The sequence below is a fragment of the Bos indicus genome, chromosome 1 (genome assembly GCF_029378745.1).
Source record: "Bos indicus isolate NIAB-ARS_2022 breed Sahiwal x Tharparkar chromosome 1, NIAB-ARS_B.indTharparkar_mat_pri_1.0, whole genome shotgun sequence".
Classification (NCBI taxonomy): domain Eukaryota; kingdom Metazoa; phylum Chordata; class Mammalia; order Artiodactyla; family Bovidae; genus Bos; species Bos indicus.
Genome location: NC_091760.1, coordinates 21920076 through 21939229, shown reverse-complemented (window position 1 = coordinate 21939229; position 19154 = coordinate 21920076). Strand labels below are relative to the sequence as shown.

Below are 19154 nucleotides of genomic sequence, written 5' to 3'. Positions count from 1 at the left end.
AATGCAGCTGAGAGGAGCCAGAATAACAAAAATAAAGAGATGGTAAAGGTCAATCCACATGTAACTGTTACGATAGTTATCTTCAGGACTGAGTTGTTAGAAGGCAATAACAGTACTGCCTCAGTAGAAAACTGTATGTCCTCTATAGAATTGCTAGAAATAGGCCCTTTGAGTTAATAGAAATAGAATATTGTAAATCTACAAATTTGGGATGTGTGTGAGATTATTGATTAAAAATTGATTTCTACCACTATCTTATCTTACATATCACATTAAGAAATCTATCTTCCACTGCAGGGCAATTTAACATACACAGTTGAATAAGAGAATCTGTTATATTGTTCATTGGAATTACTTATCTCCTTTTATTAGTATAGAAATTTTACTTTAATGCCCATGCCGTTTTTTTTTTTTTTTCCTATTTCTCCCTACAGTTTTCACATAATTTAATTTGATATAATACTTTCACAATATCATAGAGAACCTGTATTTATCTCTCAGGTGTACATTAGGATTATGAGTGACTAGTGGAAGTAATAAAAGGAGATCTTCTTTATAAAATCCATCAGAGTGATTTTTCTTCTCTCCCTGAAAACCTTTTCAATTAAGCTATAACCTAAGAACCATTAAAATCCAGTTTCTTCAGAATGATATTCCAAATAAGAATATTAATTTATATAGCATTAATTAAATGAGTATTTGTTCCTCTTTTGCTAATAGATAACCAAAAAAAATCCATAGGCATCACTTGTTCAGCATGATTCATTGTCTTATTGAAACTAAGAAATAAGTGATAGGAAAGTATTCTTCAGTCCATATCACACTACCTCTCTAATCTGCAAAAGAATATTTACTTTAACACTTATGTTTAGAGATTTAGCCAGCAGTTGTTTACTACTGGTATATACATCAGGATTACCTGGGAGACTGTTTCTGAGGACATACCATCTGAGACTTATTGGGGTCAGAATCTATGGAGGAAGGGTCCAGAGTATATATTTTTTAAAAGATGTTCAGATAATTCTGAGTGTACCTCTGATTAAGCATCATGGCTGTAGACTATATGAATAAAACTGTATTCTGAGGAAGAGAGAACTTTGCTTGAATTATTATTTTGCTTGTGTTACTCATATCTTACTCAGAAACTATTTGAAGTCCTTACAATATATCTATATAGTATACTCAGATTTTAAAAGCAAAAAAGAAACTGAAACCAAAAAATAAGGGTAGAAAAATGAAGTAAAAATGGTCTACAAGTCAAAAATAAGTTGATATGATCTGGTAGAGTGGACAATATTCTCAGTATTTTCAGGGTATTTTCAGTAGCCTCAGTATTTTAAGTCCCTTTAAAGCAGGGACCAAGTCATGTTTTTATTTAAATCTCCAGAATGTAGTATAATACATGACACATGATAGATGCCCCTTAAATGTTTTCTGATTTGATTTCATTCCCTTTTGAAATCACAATAATAAGTTTCCTAGAGGTGATCTTCCAGAGAACGCAGTGGCAACCCACTCCAGTACTCTTGCCTGGAGAATCCCATGGATGGAGGAGCATGGTAGGCTGCAGTCCATGAGGTCGCTAAGAGTCGGACATGACTGAGCGACTTCACTTTCACTTTTCACTTTCATGCATTGGAGAAGGAAACGGCAACTCTGTAGTATTCTTGTCTGGAGAATCCCAGGGACAGAGGAGCCTGTTGGGTACTGTCTGTGGGGTCACACAGAGTCGGACAAGACTGACGTGACTTAGCAGCAGCAGGAGCAGCAGAGGTGATCTTCAGTGTATGGGAGTGCAGCCATTTTAAAAGGTTAGCCCAAATAACTCTACCTTAGTAAAGAAAGTCAAAAATATGTGGTGCTGTTATAACTTTTTCTTAGATAAATTGTAGGTTTAACTTGGTTCCTAAGCCTCTACCTCCCACATTCCTGAGAATTCTGTTTGTGGTGCTACCTAGGAATCTGAAGCCTTTAAAAGTTTCTCTGATATTCTAGCCAGCCAGCCTAGCATGGCTTTTTATAGACTGCTTTGGGGGAATTACTGAGTTTAAATGCATTTCTATAAGGAAAATGGACTGCTGTTCTTTGAAGCAGTGCTCTTTAAGTATTTTTCTCTGGGTAGTGGAATGAGCTTTTTATTTTCCTCCTCTGGTTATTTTGTTTGTTCTAGTGAACATATCTTTTACTCTTCTGGTTTGACAAAATAAAGTTAAAACCTCTTTTCTTTTTTATTTTCCCTCTATTAAATCTGAATCCCTTGTAATTCTTCCAAGGCCACTATAAGCACATTTCATCTAAACCAGGTTGTTCCCTATCACTCTGGCTTGTAGGGTCTTTTCCTGTCATTAGGGTTTTGCTCATGAAGTATCCCTCATTTGAAAAATGTCCTCTTGTCCTCACTATTCTTGAAACTTTGTCCACTTTTAAGACTTCTCTAATAGCCCCAGATCTTTATGAATGTTCCTAATTACGCCTGTAGCAACTATTGTCTTTTTCCCACTATTCTAGTCCTAATCTATTCTCTGTACCAAAGTTATATTTTGTCTTGCTTACCATTATAAAGGCTCATTAAGAGCAAGGAATTTATTAATCTTTTATCTGTCCTTAGAGTGCCTTTGCTTATGCTATTCCTTCTGCCTGGAATCATCTTTCTCATCTCCAAGATAATCTTCTCTACAAATCCATCAAGACTTAGCTCAGTTGGCATTTCTTCTAGGAAGTTTTTCTTAGCATGCAACATCTTTCCAAGTGTGTGTATGGGTCCATGGTGCTTCTCTAGGACCTTGTGCATAAGTCTATTACAGCAGTTAGCACTTTGTATTGTAATGCAGTATACATTTCTCTGATTTTGTTGAGAGTTCCTTAAAGTGAGTAAATCTTATGTCATTTTTTCTTAACATTATTAATACCTAACATAGAACTTTTATGGCACATGCTCATCAAACATGTTGGGAATGAAGTTTGGATTTTTGTTTCCAAACTCCCAGAACTTGAATCCTTGTAGGTTCACCTACTGTGATTACAGCACCACTCATACAAGTTCCGTGGAAGATATTTGCACAGAGAAAAGTCTAGAGGAAATAGTTTTGTATGACATTTAGGCAGAATCATTCAGCATCACATAAGGTTTTTGGACTCAAATCCCTTTAAGGAAGGAAACCTTAACCCTTAGGACCTACATATATTTGACTGTGTTGATCAGATAAAATTACTTTTGCTCTTAAGAGCTTTATTTACCTACATTGTCCAGGTTTCCCTGGCTTAGCCCAGTGTCCTAGCAGATGGATTTCTTGACCCACATTGCATTAAGCTCACATCCTACTGTCAAGCATTGATGTTTTATCTGTTACAATGAGAAGAGACAGAGGGGGAAAACACAAGTAATGTAAGCTTTAGCAACAAGAAGTTTGTCTCTGTTAAGGCCTAAAATAGCTGACTTAAGCCACTTAATCATGAAACCTTCAGGAAGCAGAAGCTCTACTAAACTGGAGTTGTAGTGGTTGAGATTTTCTTAACTTTATGTATCATACAGGCACACTGAAAGAACATTGCAGTTCTTAGGAAGTCTAGAAATGAGACATTTAACTTCTTTTGGACTGCTTTTCCTGTCACAAACATGGTAATCATTTCTTCCTTTAGTTTTCCTTGCCAGAGTATATTTCACTTCCATTATCCTAATGACTCATATCCAAAATATAAGACATCTGCACGTCAGTCTCCAAACCATTATGTCTAAAATGTATCTTGAATCTAACAAATTCTCACTTTCTCACTGTCTCTGTTATCCAAAAGCACAGTCATTTCTTGCTAATATTGCTCTCTAAGCAAGATAAAGAGCTTATGTTGCTGTTTTAGTACTTTTACTGACTTCTGGTTTTACTTTATTCTCTAATCTTTTCTTTACAATGTAGTCAGAATAATTTTCTTTAAACTCAGCGTGTTTTCATTGTATTTAGAATGTTTATCCACTTCCTTTTGCCGTTAAAACTTTCATGACTCAAAGACCCCCGTTTTATCGCTGTCTGCATCATCTCTTGCTATTTCTCCCCTCTTATACTATAGTCTATAGTTCGACCACACTAGAAGCCCTTCAGATTGAATTCATGTTCACTTCATGGGCTATACGTTCTTCCACCTAATTCATTATGTTTCAACTGAAACGTTAGTTTATCTCATACCCCATAATCTTAAGTTACCCTTGCCCCATTTTATTCCTATAATGTATTGTGATGATGTCAGAATTCATACATGTAATTCTTTGGTTAATAACTTTTTCCATAGTTAACTATAAATTTCATGGGATCAGGGACTGGCCACTTTGTTAACACTGAGTCCCAGTGCCTAGCCTAGTGCCTGGTACATAGACACTTAATTAAAATTCAGTGGATGAATGAATACTCATGCATCTATGTTTAATTATAGTATTTCTTTTTTAATAATATTTCACTTTGAGAAAGGTTTTAAATTAATCAGATATTGGAAAGGATGACAGTAGTCCTGTTGTTTCCCACCAGTTGGTTGAGCAGGAACTCAAGCTATCCCAGTAACACTGTGCAATATTTTAGAGTACATTCTTATTCCTTTTACCCTTTCATTAGCTTATTAATTCATTTGTTTCATTAAATTATTGTGTGCTTATTATATGCTTGGTGTGGAAGAAATAGGAATACAAAAGGGAGATAACACCCCTGCTCTTGAGATTCTTACAGTATAGCAGGGAATGTAGGCTTGAAACAAATAACAGTAATGAAGCTATAATTGTAGGAAAGTGCTATTAAAATGAAAGTATAAGTTACTGTAGAGCAGTAATTCTTGTCTGGGAGTGGTTTTGACCTTCAGAGGGCATTTGACAATACTGGAGACATTTCTGGTTGTCACCACTGAGAGAGGGGGTCAGTACTACTAGTATTTAGTGGGTAGATAGATGCCTGGGTACACAGGAAAGCCCTCCACACCGTAGAATCATCTGACCTAAAATGTCAGTAGTGCTGAGGCTGAGCAGCCCTCCCCTAGAAGCAGAGTCATCAGCAATACTTCCATGCGGAAACAGCATTTAAGCAAAAGGATATATAGAAGTTATTAGGTGGAGGAGTGAGAGGTTGACCAAACAGTCAAAGGGAAGAAAATGAGGAAAGATCCAGAAGTTGGACAGTTAGCCTCTTCTCTGATGTATTGGATAAACTGAAAAAAGGCTAGTATGTGTTTCTTTTTGAGCAAAGGACACAAGGTGATGGAGAGACAGGCAGAGGCCCAATTATATAAAGCCTCATAGGTTGTATAAGGATAAATATTGGGCTCGTCTGTTAAATATCCAGTGGACATTCAGAGTACATTGTTGCATCTGTGGATTTAGAACTCAGAACATAGACAGTAGACATAATTTTAGGAATTCTTCCCAGAAGTAGTATTTGAACTCTTGAGTTTATATTGGTCCTGGAACTATCAGGAGCAGGTTCAGAAAAGATAGAAGGCTGGGTTCATTCATGGTTAGGATTTTGTTAGGTAAGTATGAAAAAGAATACTCTGGCCAGAAAAACAGCTACTGTGCTCTCTGTGGAAACTCAGACCAGGATTGTTGTACAGCCCCCTGCTCCCTTGTTCTTTGGTAGAATGCTAGTGATTTTCTAAAGTGAGATTTGTTTTTTTTAAGGTTTCACAGTTTTATTTTCTAATTTATTTTTAACTGGAAGATAATTGCTTTACAATGTTGTGTTGGTTTCTGCTGTACAACAGCGTGAATCAGCCATAAGTATACACACTTCCCTTCCCTCTTGAACCTCCCTCCCACCCCTAACCCCGATCCCCATCCCACACAGGCTAGTGGACCAGCAGGGAAGGAAGGTGAGATGAATTGAGAGAGTAGCACTGAAACATATATTACCATGTGTAAAATAGATAGCTAGGAAGCTGTCGTGTAACACAGGGAGCTCAACCCGGTGCTCTGATGACCCAAAGTGAGATTTTGATACTTGTCCTAACAACAACAACAAAACCTTACAATAAATTTCTTAGCATAAACTATGAGTTCTTTCTTCAGTAATTATTTGACTTATCTGAGATTTGATTCTTTTCTTTTGGTAAATAAAGTAAAATTAATGTATAACTTCAAATGAGAAGTAAATGAGAAATTCATCTTAGTCTAGACTCACTGATTTATATTAGATATACAACTGATTCTTTTCTCATGAAGCACAAGCAGGAGAACCAGAATATCTAGAGCAGCCATCAAGAAGTGATTTCTCAAAGCACTTGAAAGAAGAAACCATTCGAATAATTACCAAGGCATCACATGAGCATGAAGATAAAAGTCCTGAAACAGTTTTGCAGTCGGTAAGAATTTTTCTTTTAGCTCTCTGAGCATACCCATCCATGTTCACGAGGTTTCTTAGCTGTGTAAGGAGAGTGACCTGTCTGGGAGTCAGGAGAGACCTGGCCAAGGGATGACTCTGCCGTGAACATGATGAGTGGTTGTAGGTGTCACCTAACTGCCAGGTTGTAATTTCCTCAGCTATAACTTTTTAAATGCTTCTTTTGAAAAAAACAGTTTTTATCTTCCTGTTAAATTATAATCCTGAAAAATTATAATCATAGGCCAAACTGGTCATTTGATTTGGAACTTCAAAAGGGAAGTACGGAGTTTAACATTATTTTTCTTTCCCCTCTACCTCCTTCCCACCCTGCCTTCCGTATTTAGTCTTACGTTAGGATAGTTGGGAATGTAGGGTATAATTTTCATTTCTCCATGGACTGTGTTTAACAAAATTCTAGATAGTCTAGGTTCGAGTAATATTAACAGGATAAATATGATATTATAAAACAGTTTATGCATAGTTCAAGTACCTTATGTCAAATTGTCATTATTAACCTCCTTTAGTGTAATTTTCAAGTATTTAGCTGTGTCTTTTAATAACAGTAAGTTGAACATATTAGTATTGTATTATGTTTCAGTAAATATGATATTCTAAGAGATGTTTCGAGGATTTCATACTATAAGACCATTCAGTTGCTATAGGTATATATTTTTTATTATATTAGTGAGCACAAACAGCTCTAATATAGGTTTCACAGTAGCTAATTTTAGGATTTGAAGATGCCCACCCAGAGAAATAAAGAAAAGAGGACATTTCAACACATAATTTCTACTTACTGAACTTAATCTCAACAGTAACCCTCTAATTACAGTGTGGTCTTTAATATTATAAGGCCATATTAACCAAAATATTCAATTAATAGGATAGTCTTTTAATTATATTTTGCTGAACAAAGTGATATTGATAAATTATTTTTTAATTTAGTTTCCTTTTTGAAAAAGTTTGATTACATATCTTTTTACCATAAAAAACAATGTATTAATATAGATTTTTTATTATTATTCCAAATTCTGCAAATACCCTAGAGACTATAAAAAACTTGAGGAACTGCTCATTCTAAAGCACTTCCTGAAAAATGCTTCTTTGAGTAGATCTGGGTGAATGATAGAAGAGGACACCTTTGGAAGGAAGAAAAAGCACAGGAGTAAATACGAGGGAGAAATAATTTTGTCTGATATAAAAAACGTATTTTGCTAAGGCATTTGCTAGTTAGGACTTTTATTTGTTAGTGCCTACATTATGGTTCATAAGTTTCATCCTTTTAACTGATATCAAAAAGGTGGAAACATTACTTAGCTTAATGTAGAATCATGGTTGTTTTTTTTTTTTTTTTAGTTTGGCTAATCAGGTACAGTTTAAATTTGTAGAAATTAGCATTTAAAGTTAGTTTATTTATATGGTTATTATCTTATAAGGTACCAGCCTATGGCTTCACCTTTAGTTGAAAAAGGATGGCATTGAGAAAATAGATTAGCTAGCATAAATATTTTTCAATTTGGCTTATCTTCTGGAGTAAACCAATAGTTGGTCCCATTGTCTGTATAAATCCTGCACCATGTCTAAGAGTATGTTGATCATGAGTATGACCAGTGTTTCTTGGTCTCATGGCCAGTTGTTTAGGATCATTAAAATCACTGGGTTTTCTCATTTAAAGGCATGCCTTAGAAACTAAGGGCAGCAGAGGATGATATGGTGAGATGGCATGGTAGACATGAATCTGAGCAAACTCGGTAAGATAGTGAAGGACTAGAAAGCCTGGGCATGCTGCAGTCCATGGGGTCGCAAAGACTCAGGCATGACTTAGTGACTGAATAACAGCAAAGGAAGTAAATTGCAAAGAGTCTTTAGCTTTGGGGACTAAATAGTCCTGGATTTCGAATATTAGTTTTTTTTTCCTGCAATCTATGCAAACTTGAGTAAGTTGCTTAATTTTTCTAAACCTCAGTTTTTTAAAAACATAAAATGGAGGTGATAATACGATGAATTAAGATCATTTTTTAAGTGCCTAGCATATAGTGTAGACCTTAAGTAGCTCTTTATTTCCTTCTGTTACTTAAATCCTAACCATTTCACAAATGTACAGTATATAAAGTTTTGACGTTCGTTAAGAAAAATTTCCTGAGAAGCTTAGAATCACAGAAGCCATAAAGAGATACTCTGCAGATGTTTAGACAGCTTGCTTTTTAGAAGAGAGTCTCTAATTTTAAATGAAATATTTTAGAAAATTTAAAATTCAAAAAAGTAAACTCTTAAGAATCATACATAGTTCCACAACCCAAAGTTAATCACTTAATAAATTAGTATGTTTTATTTCATTCTTATTTTTATATACAGATTTGTGATTTATTTTTGTAGTTGATTTACTACTGTATATACAATTTTATATTTTATTTCTGTCACTAAATAGCTTTCCCGTTGATGCAGATTCTTTGTAAGAAATGTTTAATGGGTTAATAGTAATTCATTGAGTGATCAAATTCTTGTTTACTTACTCATTCCCTTCTTATATATTATTTCTACTTTTATGTAATTTTAAAAAGACTGCTAAAAATGAAACTTCTATATTTTTGGTTATTTCTTTAGATTTCCGTAGTGGAGTTATTAGGTTAAAACCTGTGAGCATATTGAGGAATCCAAAGGGGTTGAAAATATATAGCTTTCTAATCACCCTTTTATGGGACCACTTTTTTTTTTTTTTTTTTTTTAACAAATCGGGTATTTAATAGATTTCAGGCAGTTACTTAAAATCTTTGTGATCTAATTATTTTTGCAACTTATTAACTGAGTAATTTATTTTTAACCTCCTTTAAGTTCAGCCTTTATTAAGGTGTTCATAGAGGATGTGACCATAATAGGAAAAGATATCCTTAGGCATGCGTGCTCAGTCTCTTCAGTTGTGTCCAACTCTTTGCGACCCTATGGACTGTAGTCCACCAGGCTCCTGTCCATGGAATTCTCCAGGCAAGAATACTGGAGTGGATTGCCGTGCCCTCCTCCAGGGGATCTTCCTGATCTAGGGATTGAACCCATGTTTCCTGGGACTCCTGCATTGCAGTCAGATTCTTTACTGCTGAGCCATTAGGGAAGCTCCTAAATATCCTTGTACTTTACTTCAATGAACCCTAAAATTCTTTATATGAAAAATTTTATGGTAATTTAAGATATCTAAGCTTGATGAGAAATACTACAGAATGTGTGCCCAAAGCTGCTTCCTTTTTTCAACTTTCACCCAAATAATTAATAATATGCTGTTTTAAACTATTTTGTGGTAACTGAAAAGGTTTATAAAACATTTATTTTTCCTAAGTGCAGTTAATTTTTTCAAAGGAAATATGTTGTTGTGTAAGGATCAGTATTCTAAAGAGTGCATTTCCTGGTTGATATTTTCTTAAATTTATATTTATTATTATTAATATATTATTGGTTTGAATTGGTTTGCTTGTGAGAAATTTTTCACCAAAAGTCCAGACAAATTTCCTAGTTTACCTGCTTATATTTCACTCTTGTGACTCGAAACCTAGGACAATATTTTCTCTCTTAATTATTTTTTTCTCTTAATTTAATTAAATATCATGGACCAAGCTTACCTCTGTATGTGTTAGTATATTGAGTTAAGATTATTAAAATATAAGCAATTCCAAGAAGCATAATAGTATAATGTTTATAATTTCTATCATTTATAGAACAATAATTAATTTATCAGATTTTGGGTTAGCTGAATACTCTCTCCTGATCATGACAACCATGCAGGTTGGTTTTATCGTCTGTCAAAGACTCAAACAAAGCAAAAGAAAACTTTCCTGAAAATGTCATGGTTAAAAATAGCATTTCTTTTTAAAAAATAAGCCAGTCTTGGCTGCTGTTCTTGTTTTATTGTTTAATTAAACTTTTTCTGCATATATACTTTGAAAAAGTCAGAAAATCTTCACATTTTAAATTTTACCCATATTTTAAACTGCAGTAAGACCACTCCGTTTTCATTAAAATTTTCTGTTTATTTGGTGTCAAAACTAAGTTGATTTTTGCTTAGGAAAATTTTAAAGGTGCAATTTGAAGTTACTTAAGCAATCTGCTTTCAAGCACCTTAAGTATTTTTGAAATTTGTTTGTAGATAAATAGTGAAAATGGTAGTCATCTATTCAGTAAAAAAGGATCCTTGTGAAATCTGAACAGTATTTTGAATGAACCATATTAGTGTCTTTGAGTGGACTTTCTGGACTTTACACTGGTTTCCACTCCATTGGTTTAGTGAAGTTCATAGAATTTAACAAAAAAGCAAATCTGAGTTGTTAAAAATTGATATCACTTTCTAGGAGCATTTCCCAAAACAAGAATTCATTGAGAACTCATGATATAAATATACCAGGTGCTAGTGAGTTAGGCACAATAGATTATGGATATTAAGTGGCAATATAATTAGTTATTAGAAAGGATAGAAGGTAGAATCATCAGAAGGAAAACTTAAAAATTCTGGGGTCGGAGGAGGTCTTATTTTGATGAAAATATCAAAAAAGGCTGTATAGAATTATTAGAATTAAAAATAAATAAATCTTTCACCAATAAAAACAGCAGTAGGATATCCAACTTCAGTATTAACTCTATTTCTACAAATTTGGAATCCAAGGTGCTCTGTGAGGGAAAAAAAAAAAAAAACAACAATTAAATTTAATTTAATATTTCAGATACGAAGCAAAAGCTAGAGATCTTGTGTTATTACTGAATTAATGCATTTGCTTTGATGTTCAGCTTTAGATGGTTTTATTTCGTACCAAACAAACACAGGTATTTTAAAAGGATCAAGAGTCTATGCACTGAAACTGAGTGCTTCCGTTGTTCTCTTTTCTAATGTTCACACTGATGATTTTTTTCTGCAGAAACCTGAAAATACCACAAGCCAGCCACCTTCTAACCAGCAAGTTGTAGAGGTGGAGATTCCTCATGTAGGGACATTTATGGTTGAGTCAAAGGAGGGGGGTTATGATGATGAGGTACCTTCACTGTAGCCCTTGGCACAACTGCCACTTGTTCTTTGCTGTTTAAATGCAAGTGCTTCGGGCATGCTGCACCCTCACACTGTGTCTATGGCCGCGCAACATACAGCTTTGCCACCCACAGTCTGAAATTACCTTACCAATTGCTAACAGTATTAAATACTTCGAACTTCAAGTGAAAATGTAGCTAGAAAGCTTACGAATTTGGCAAAAAGAAAAATTTTGTATTGCAAGAGTTAATTCCTTTGTTCACACACAGAATTTGTTTACTCTCAGGTTGGTAAGTTTTAATTAAGTTTGTTTAATTAAATAGCAAAAATTTTTTGAGCACTTAAAATTTTTATTTTCCTTTCCTGTTTTGCTCGAAGTATCAATTATTAGACTTTGCCCACTATTTCCTGCCAGAAGATCCTACAGTCTGATTTGGTGTATATTAGTAAATATATAGGTTTCCCTGGAGGGTCAGTTAGTAAAGAATTCGCCTGCAGTGCAGGAGACTGCCTGCAACATAGCAGACTGGGGTTGGTTTTGTTTTTTTCCCCAACCTCTGTGCGACTGAACGGAATAATTCATCAGCATTGCTAAATACCTACCAGTGTTTTGTACACTGGGCACCTCATCTTACCTCTTCTTATCACTCCACTGTTAATTTTCATCTACTTAGTTTTCTAACATTATGGAGTCACTTTTGCTTCCTGTCATACGGTTCTTGGGAATCCAGATGAAAATTGCTATTGTCTTGATCCCATCAGATTTTTCCCCCCTTTACCACTTTTTTCTTAACACTCTTCGATTTTCATCTTTTCCATATTTGAAAGAAGCCAGTAAAGCTGTTTCTGAATAGTAACAACAGAGAAGACAGATCCTGAAATCTAACATTTGTTAGTTATTACTGGCATGGATGAAAGCTGAATGTATATAAGTTTTTTTTCCAAGTAACTTTTTTTCAGACTGACTTCAACATTATAATTAAACTCTTGTATGAGTCACTTCACTTTCATGAGTTAATCACCACAATCAGAGGTGTCATAAAGACATTACTATTACTGTGCCACTGTAAGAAAGCATGGGCCGCAAAGAGACCTAGAAACAGATTTGTGAGTTAGCAACTGATCAGAAGGATTTTCTGAAGCAGATAGTTAGATACATTGCAACTATCTGTGTGTGATCCAAAATATGCTGTGGGCAGTAGTTTTAGTGAATCAGAGGTAATGGATGCAGTCTCTTGATTGCTCCAATATTATAGCTTCATAGTATCTTGAGATTTTCATTTTTCAGATATTTTAAAATATAAACACTTAAGAATACAGTCATTCCTCAGTATCTGGGGGGATTGGTTCCAGGACCCTCCCTGACCCCAGCAGATACCAAAATCTGCAGATGCTCAAATCCATTATACAAAATAAACTATTGTGAAAATGAAATACTTAAATATTTAATACTTAACAGCAGTACATTTTTCTGTTCAACCATTTCTATGATGGTGGTACTTGAAGATTATGGAAACTGGCATGTTGTATTAGAAATATTTTTATAATGTTAGTTTGTTGATTAAGCATCTTAGTGCTTGTTTTAGGGTGAGCCTTCTGGCATTTATAAAATAGAATTGTGATTAATTATTTAACACTCATTTGTGCAAGTGCTTATGCTATTGGCAGAGTTTTGTGTTTTGTGTGTGTGTTTGTGTTTTAATTCATTGGAGTGATAGTTTAGCAGTGCATGTGCCTTGTAATTCTTAAAAATAAGTCATATGGATACAGGGCTGCTGCTTAGATGTTTAGATTGTATGGTTGTACAAACAGGGGTACCTGGCCTGCTGGCAGAGTGGAGCTGGAATTTAGCTAATGCTGAGCTCCTCAAGCCTTAAAGAAGAAGCATGTTTTTAAATAAAAAGAACATTGATTTTTCTAAATGGTTCTCTTACAGAGTAGCACATTTTTCTAAATTGTCAAGAAGGTGTTGCCTTCTAAAAAATTCTTCAGTGCAGATGGGGTGGGGTGCCTTTTTGCACTACGCACAAAGGCACCGTGCCAGCTAGCTGTGGCCCTGTATGGCAGATTTTGAGAGATACTTACCTGCATATCAGATCACATTTGCTACCCAAAAAAAGTGCAGTGTTTGATTTATAGTAAAAAACAAAGAACTTTCAACTTGCATGTAAAGGAATTATTTTGTTTTTGTGATTTTTTTTTTCTTCTCTCTATGATAACCATTCAAAAGTTCTTACTTTAAATCCCTTATGGCAGATCATGATGACACCGAACATGCAAGGTATTATCATGGCCATAGGTAAATCCCGGAGTGTGTATGACAGGTGTGGCCCTGAAGCAGGGTTCTTTAAGGTACAATGAACATTTTTATTTTATTTACTTTTTTAAGTGAACTTCTTAAAATGTTTCATTTCCTTGAATTAAATTTGTTTTCCTGTGTAATTTCTCTTTTCCTATCTTAGCCATGACCACCTAATGTTCTGGGGGTTTCTTTTATATGTGAATCTAAGACTGATTATTTTTTTAATTCAGATACTTCAACAAAAGCAAAACATTTTACCCAAGTTACCCTAATAGTACACCTCTGGTTTGTTAGCAGGAGTTTGAATTGTATATATATCTGAAGCAAATACAGGGTATTGATGAGCAAAAGTAGGAACTGAGTTATTTGCTTCTGGTAATATTTTTTTTTTCTTCTCTAGTAATATTATTAGTCAGTATGGCTTTGATTTTATTATCATTTGATACTAAATTGCTTTCTTCATTTAGTTATTTCTAAAATCATTCATTATCTTATGTTTCTTAATTATGTTCCTCATAATTAATTTTAATATCTTAGTTATTTCAAAACATGCAACCATCAAGCTGATGCATTATTCTGTGACTAGATCTTTCTTCCCTCTTATACCAGATCTTAACAATGATTTGATAACAGTATTATTTGTTCTTACATATTTGAAAGATGAAAACACTCCATTTGGTTTTCACTTTCTTTAGTGAAAGTCACTTACTTGTGTCCAACTCTTTGCAACCCCATGGACTATACTGTCCATGGAATTCTCCAGGCCAGAATATTTGAATGGGTAGACTCTCCCTTCTCCAGGGGATCTTCCCAACCCAGGGATTGAACCCAGATCTCCCACATTGCAGGTGGATTCTTTACCAGCTGAGCTACAAGGGAAGCCCAAGAACACTGGAGTGGGTAGCCTATCCCTTCTCCAGCAGATCTTCCTGGGGGTCTCCTGCATTGCAGGTGGATTCTTAACCAACTGAGCTATCAGCAAAGCCCAACTTTCTTTAGGTTAACCAAAAATAATCACTTTTTTTTTTTCACTCCTCCTTCCCCTTTAATGTTTATTTACCAAAAAAAAAAAAAAAAAAACCTTTATTGAGGTATAGTTTATGTCAGCAAGCCATGTAAGTTATATATTCCCTTTTTTGACATTTACAATTGAAAAATTTCCCTTTTCTATACTCTACCACCTTTCAACTCCATCTTTATGAAACTTCTTTTTAGTATTTCTTTCAGTATATAGTACAAACAAAGGCCTTGGCAGTAGTAGACTTAGATCAGAAAACACTTTAAACTGGTTAGAATTAGAGTGATCAAGCATCCTGGTATGCCTGGGACCAAAGGATTTCCTGGGATACAGGACTTTAGATGCTAAATGATGAAAGTTCTGGCAAACTAGTCCCAAGATGAGTTGTTCACTCTGTTATGATCCCATGAGAGAGTTTGAAAACTACTTTACCATAAAAAAAAAAGAAAAACAACTTTTATGTTTAAAAATTCTACCCTTATCCCCAGGTAATCTACATTTCTTTTCTTAAAAATCACTAAATACATGTCTTCTAAAGTGTTCATCTACTTTGTGGAAGAGTTATCTGTCATTTACACTACCATTGTCATTTTTGGTCAACTTTGGGTATCTTTATATTGAACTGGAAGCTTCACTTTTATTAATACATGGATACTTTCAAAGAGTCAACTAAAAATACGTACCATAAACAACAGTAATTACACCATGTCCCCCCACCCCCAATCAGTGATAACACTTTTCAATTATTTCATCAAATCCTTCTGGTTTTAAATCTTTAAGAAGGATGCCTGTGATTTTGTGATTCTTAGTTTACCTATTTCCTGTTGAATTCCCGACCATGGGATGTGATTGACAAGCTCTCTTTATTCTCCTGCCCCATATACACACATTAACATGTACAATTTTTATCCCTACATCCACACACAGAATTTTGTCATTTGATTAAATCAGAATTCTCAGCTTGTACTGTTTTTTGCGTGCTACTTAGGGTTGAACTAAGTCATAAACATTATTATTTTACTTTTTCCCCCCTCAGTTGTCATTTTCTTTGGAATTAGCTGGCTTTTGTTGTTGTTTGCTTAGTTTTTTGCTCTGTTCTTCATTAGTTCTTTTGTGTGTGTTTTTGTTGTTGCTGTTTTGGTTTTTTTGTAGAAGTCTATTCTGGGGCTTTATGACCTGTTCCAGTCTGCATTGGTTTTCCACTCTTTTTCATATGTAACTAGTATCTTGAGCTCTTCTTTAGCTGTCACTTTTAGGATGGCCTTTGCATCTTGTTCTTTGTGTGTTTTCTGTATCTCATATATTTGTGTTTAAATATACCTGCTGATTCTGATGCAGCAGAAAATCTCTAAAGTTTATTATTTCTGTACATTTCCATCTATCTGTACTTGACGAATATGTATGTTTTACATACATACATAATATAGGAATATGTTTATATCTAAAAATATATATTTATATACAATATATATATAAATATAGGAATATATAAATATATATAATTATAATATTAAAATAATATATAAATATATATGATATTTGTAATATAAATTATATTTATATAAGATTTATAATATATGTTATATATAAATAGATAAAATAGGAATATGTTTATAATTAATGTATATTTTTAGTATAGATAAATGATTAGCATTTCAAAAATTCTGGCCGATAAATATAAAATTTGAGAAAACATGTTCTAAAATAACAAAAATAACATATACAAATGCAGTCATTCGGCAATAATAGTGGTGTCTCAAATAAAACTAATAACAACTGTCTCTCCTGCTGCCCTGTTGTAACTACTTCTAACATTTGTATAGCCTTTCTGACATTTTTATTTTGTTTGTAAAGACATGCATAGAGAATTTTTTTAACTTTTACTATTCATATTATATTATAATTATTCATATTTTATAACTCAGAAACATATTGTAAGTATTCTTAAGCCAATATATCTACCACATTATCTATACCACCTGCATTTAGTATTCTATGGTATAGATGTACTCTCATTTATTATATATTACCCTCTCTTTGGACGTATGTGATATGTTTTTTCCCCATTTGCCATTTCTGTTTGAATTTAGTCTATGGTAACTTTTTCTATAAAGCAGTTTTAAAATACTGTGGTATCTATACTATCTTTCCTCTCTTTTCTGAATTCTGGAGTTTCATTGCTATGCAAAAAGTCATCTTCAACAAAGGTATTATAAATTTTCTATAATTTTTCTTAAAACATTGTTCTTAATAAGTTTTTATTTTATAAATTCAAAAATACCCTATTTACCTTTAACTGTAGCATTTTATCTGGGCTTTCTGCATTCTATATTAAATAAAAAATTGCTATATGTTTTTATTTAGGGGCTGTCTTCCCAGGTTTGCAGTTATACTTGTTAAATTCCTTTACTGTCCTGTTTTCTTTAACTCTAGGGTAATTTACATAAGAATTAACTGTTCTTAAGAGTAAACTAGAACTCACCAATAATATAACCGTATTAGCTTGGCCTCTTTTTTTGGCTGTAGATCTTTTGACAGAGTTTTTTATTCCTTTTACAACAATTGATATGTTTAATTGTTCTATACATTCTTGACATTTTATTCTAATCATTACTGACATTCAGTGTTAAATCACAAAATATGTATATAGCACATAATCTAACATATGACGATTGCTTCTGTCTTCCTATGTTCCCTAAATCAGATATAGTATAGTTTTAATTTTCTTTCTTTATGCTTGGTTTATGATAAATTAAGGTAAAGGTTTTTTTTTTTTTTTCTTTTTTAATATTTATTGTCCTATCACAGTACAAAAGAAAAATCTTTGTTGGATTTATTTTGTATTAGCTTTTTTGCTGTGAGAAGATGTTTTTCAACTGTGCATATTTAAGTACTTCTAAATATAGATTTCCTTATGTATTATAATTAAAACAATTTTTAAATGTTATATATGTTTCCTACTTTAAAAACCATGTGATGAAAATGTTAGCTTTGTTACTGATAAAAAGATCAGTTGGTCAATGAAACTTACATCTCACTGGGTAAGTGGCCTTGATAAGGCTTAACTTCTGTATTAGGAAGGGTTAGCAATCCGGTCAGCCACAGTTACTATTTCAACCACAGGCCTTCCCACATTGGGGGGTCTGCCTCTATAAACCGAATACTAAAGAGTTAATAGGCAGGCAGATCTGAAAAAATAAGTGAGAAAAGATACTTAGGTAAGTCCTTCTCCCAAGATGACTTTGTTATGATTGGTTTCAACTGTTAACAGAAAGTCCCCAAATCATAGTGGCTTAAAGACAGAAGTTTCTGTCATGTAAAAACAAAATCCAGAGAAAGGCAATACAAGGCTACTATGATAAGCAAGAAAAAATAAAAGCCAGAAGGAAAGGAAAGGAATAATATTCTCAAAGTACTAGTTACTTGTATGTGTATGTGTGGGCGTGGGAGTGGGAGGGGTCATATCATAATTAAAATCATTGGATTAGTATTATTTTTTCATTCAATTTCAGATATATTAAATTTTCTTTTATGTATTTTTTTTTGTTTATACATATTAAAGTGCCCTTAGGATTTTAATGAAGCAATAACACTACTATATTACGAAACTTTTTTTCCTTACTGGTTGTTTCATTGCCTCATAACAATTGTTCCCAGTTGATATAACTTTATCAGTTTGCTTTTTCTTTTTAAATTCCTGTTATTATTACTTCTCTGTTTATTAAGTAGTTATGAAAATATATTTACTAAACTATAAAACTTGCTGAAAAGTACACAGTTCATGAGTTTACAGCTCAGTAAATTATCACAGAGTACACATATTCATGTAACTACCTATCAGGTCAAGAAATAGAACATTATAATACTCCAGAAACTACCCTTGTTTATCCTTCATGTGAACTACACTCTTCCCCTATCCAAAAGTATATGTTATCTGAACTTCTAACAATGTAAGTAAGTTTTCTTGTTGAACTTTATATACCTGGAGTCTTTTACTGTAGGTCCATTATGTCTGGCTGCTTTTACTCAAGAATATGTTTGGAACTTCATATGTATTATTGGATATAGTTAGAAGTTGTTCATTCTCTTAATGGTATTCCATTGTATAACTACACTATTTTTGTCCCATTCTGTTGATGGGCATATTCAAAATGTATTTATTATGTGCTTATATCACAGTATTTATATCAGCGTACTAGTGAATATAGCCAGGGAAATGATGGACTAAGTTTCTGCCTTAATGAAGTTTATTTTCTAGGGGAAAGTAAATACTAATTAGAGTTATAATCAGTATGATAAAGTAGCATTTTGACATGGAAGAACATTTAACGGAAAATCAGAAATGTTATCAAGAGGACTTCTTAGAGAAAGTGATGTTTAAACTAGTAAAATACACATATATCAAAACATAGAATGTAAACATTTCTCTCTCACTTTTTATCTTTTTCTTTTTTTATTGAAGGATAATTGCTTTACAGAATT

The 19154-nt window shown here is 33.4% G+C and overlaps 1 protein-coding gene across 7 annotated transcripts in view; it reads left to right on the top strand.

Moving 5' to 3' along the window:
* USP25 (ubiquitin specific peptidase 25) overlaps positions 1 to 19154 on the top strand; it is a 160381-nt gene that overhangs the window by 109923 nt on the left and 31304 nt on the right. For 3 of the 7 annotated variants that reach the window (XM_019962511.2, XM_019962685.2, XM_019962424.2), the window contains 3 exons: positions 6191 to 6330; positions 11246 to 11359; positions 13609 to 13704. In XM_019962511.2, the coding sequence (XP_019818070.1) occupies positions 6191 to 6330; positions 11246 to 11359; positions 13609 to 13704 (350 nt within the window). The remainder of the gene's footprint in view (positions 1 to 6190; positions 6331 to 11245; positions 11360 to 13608; positions 13705 to 19154) is intronic. The other 4 variants (XM_070786349.1, XM_070786346.1, XM_019962766.2 and 1 more) reach the window with 2 other exon arrangements.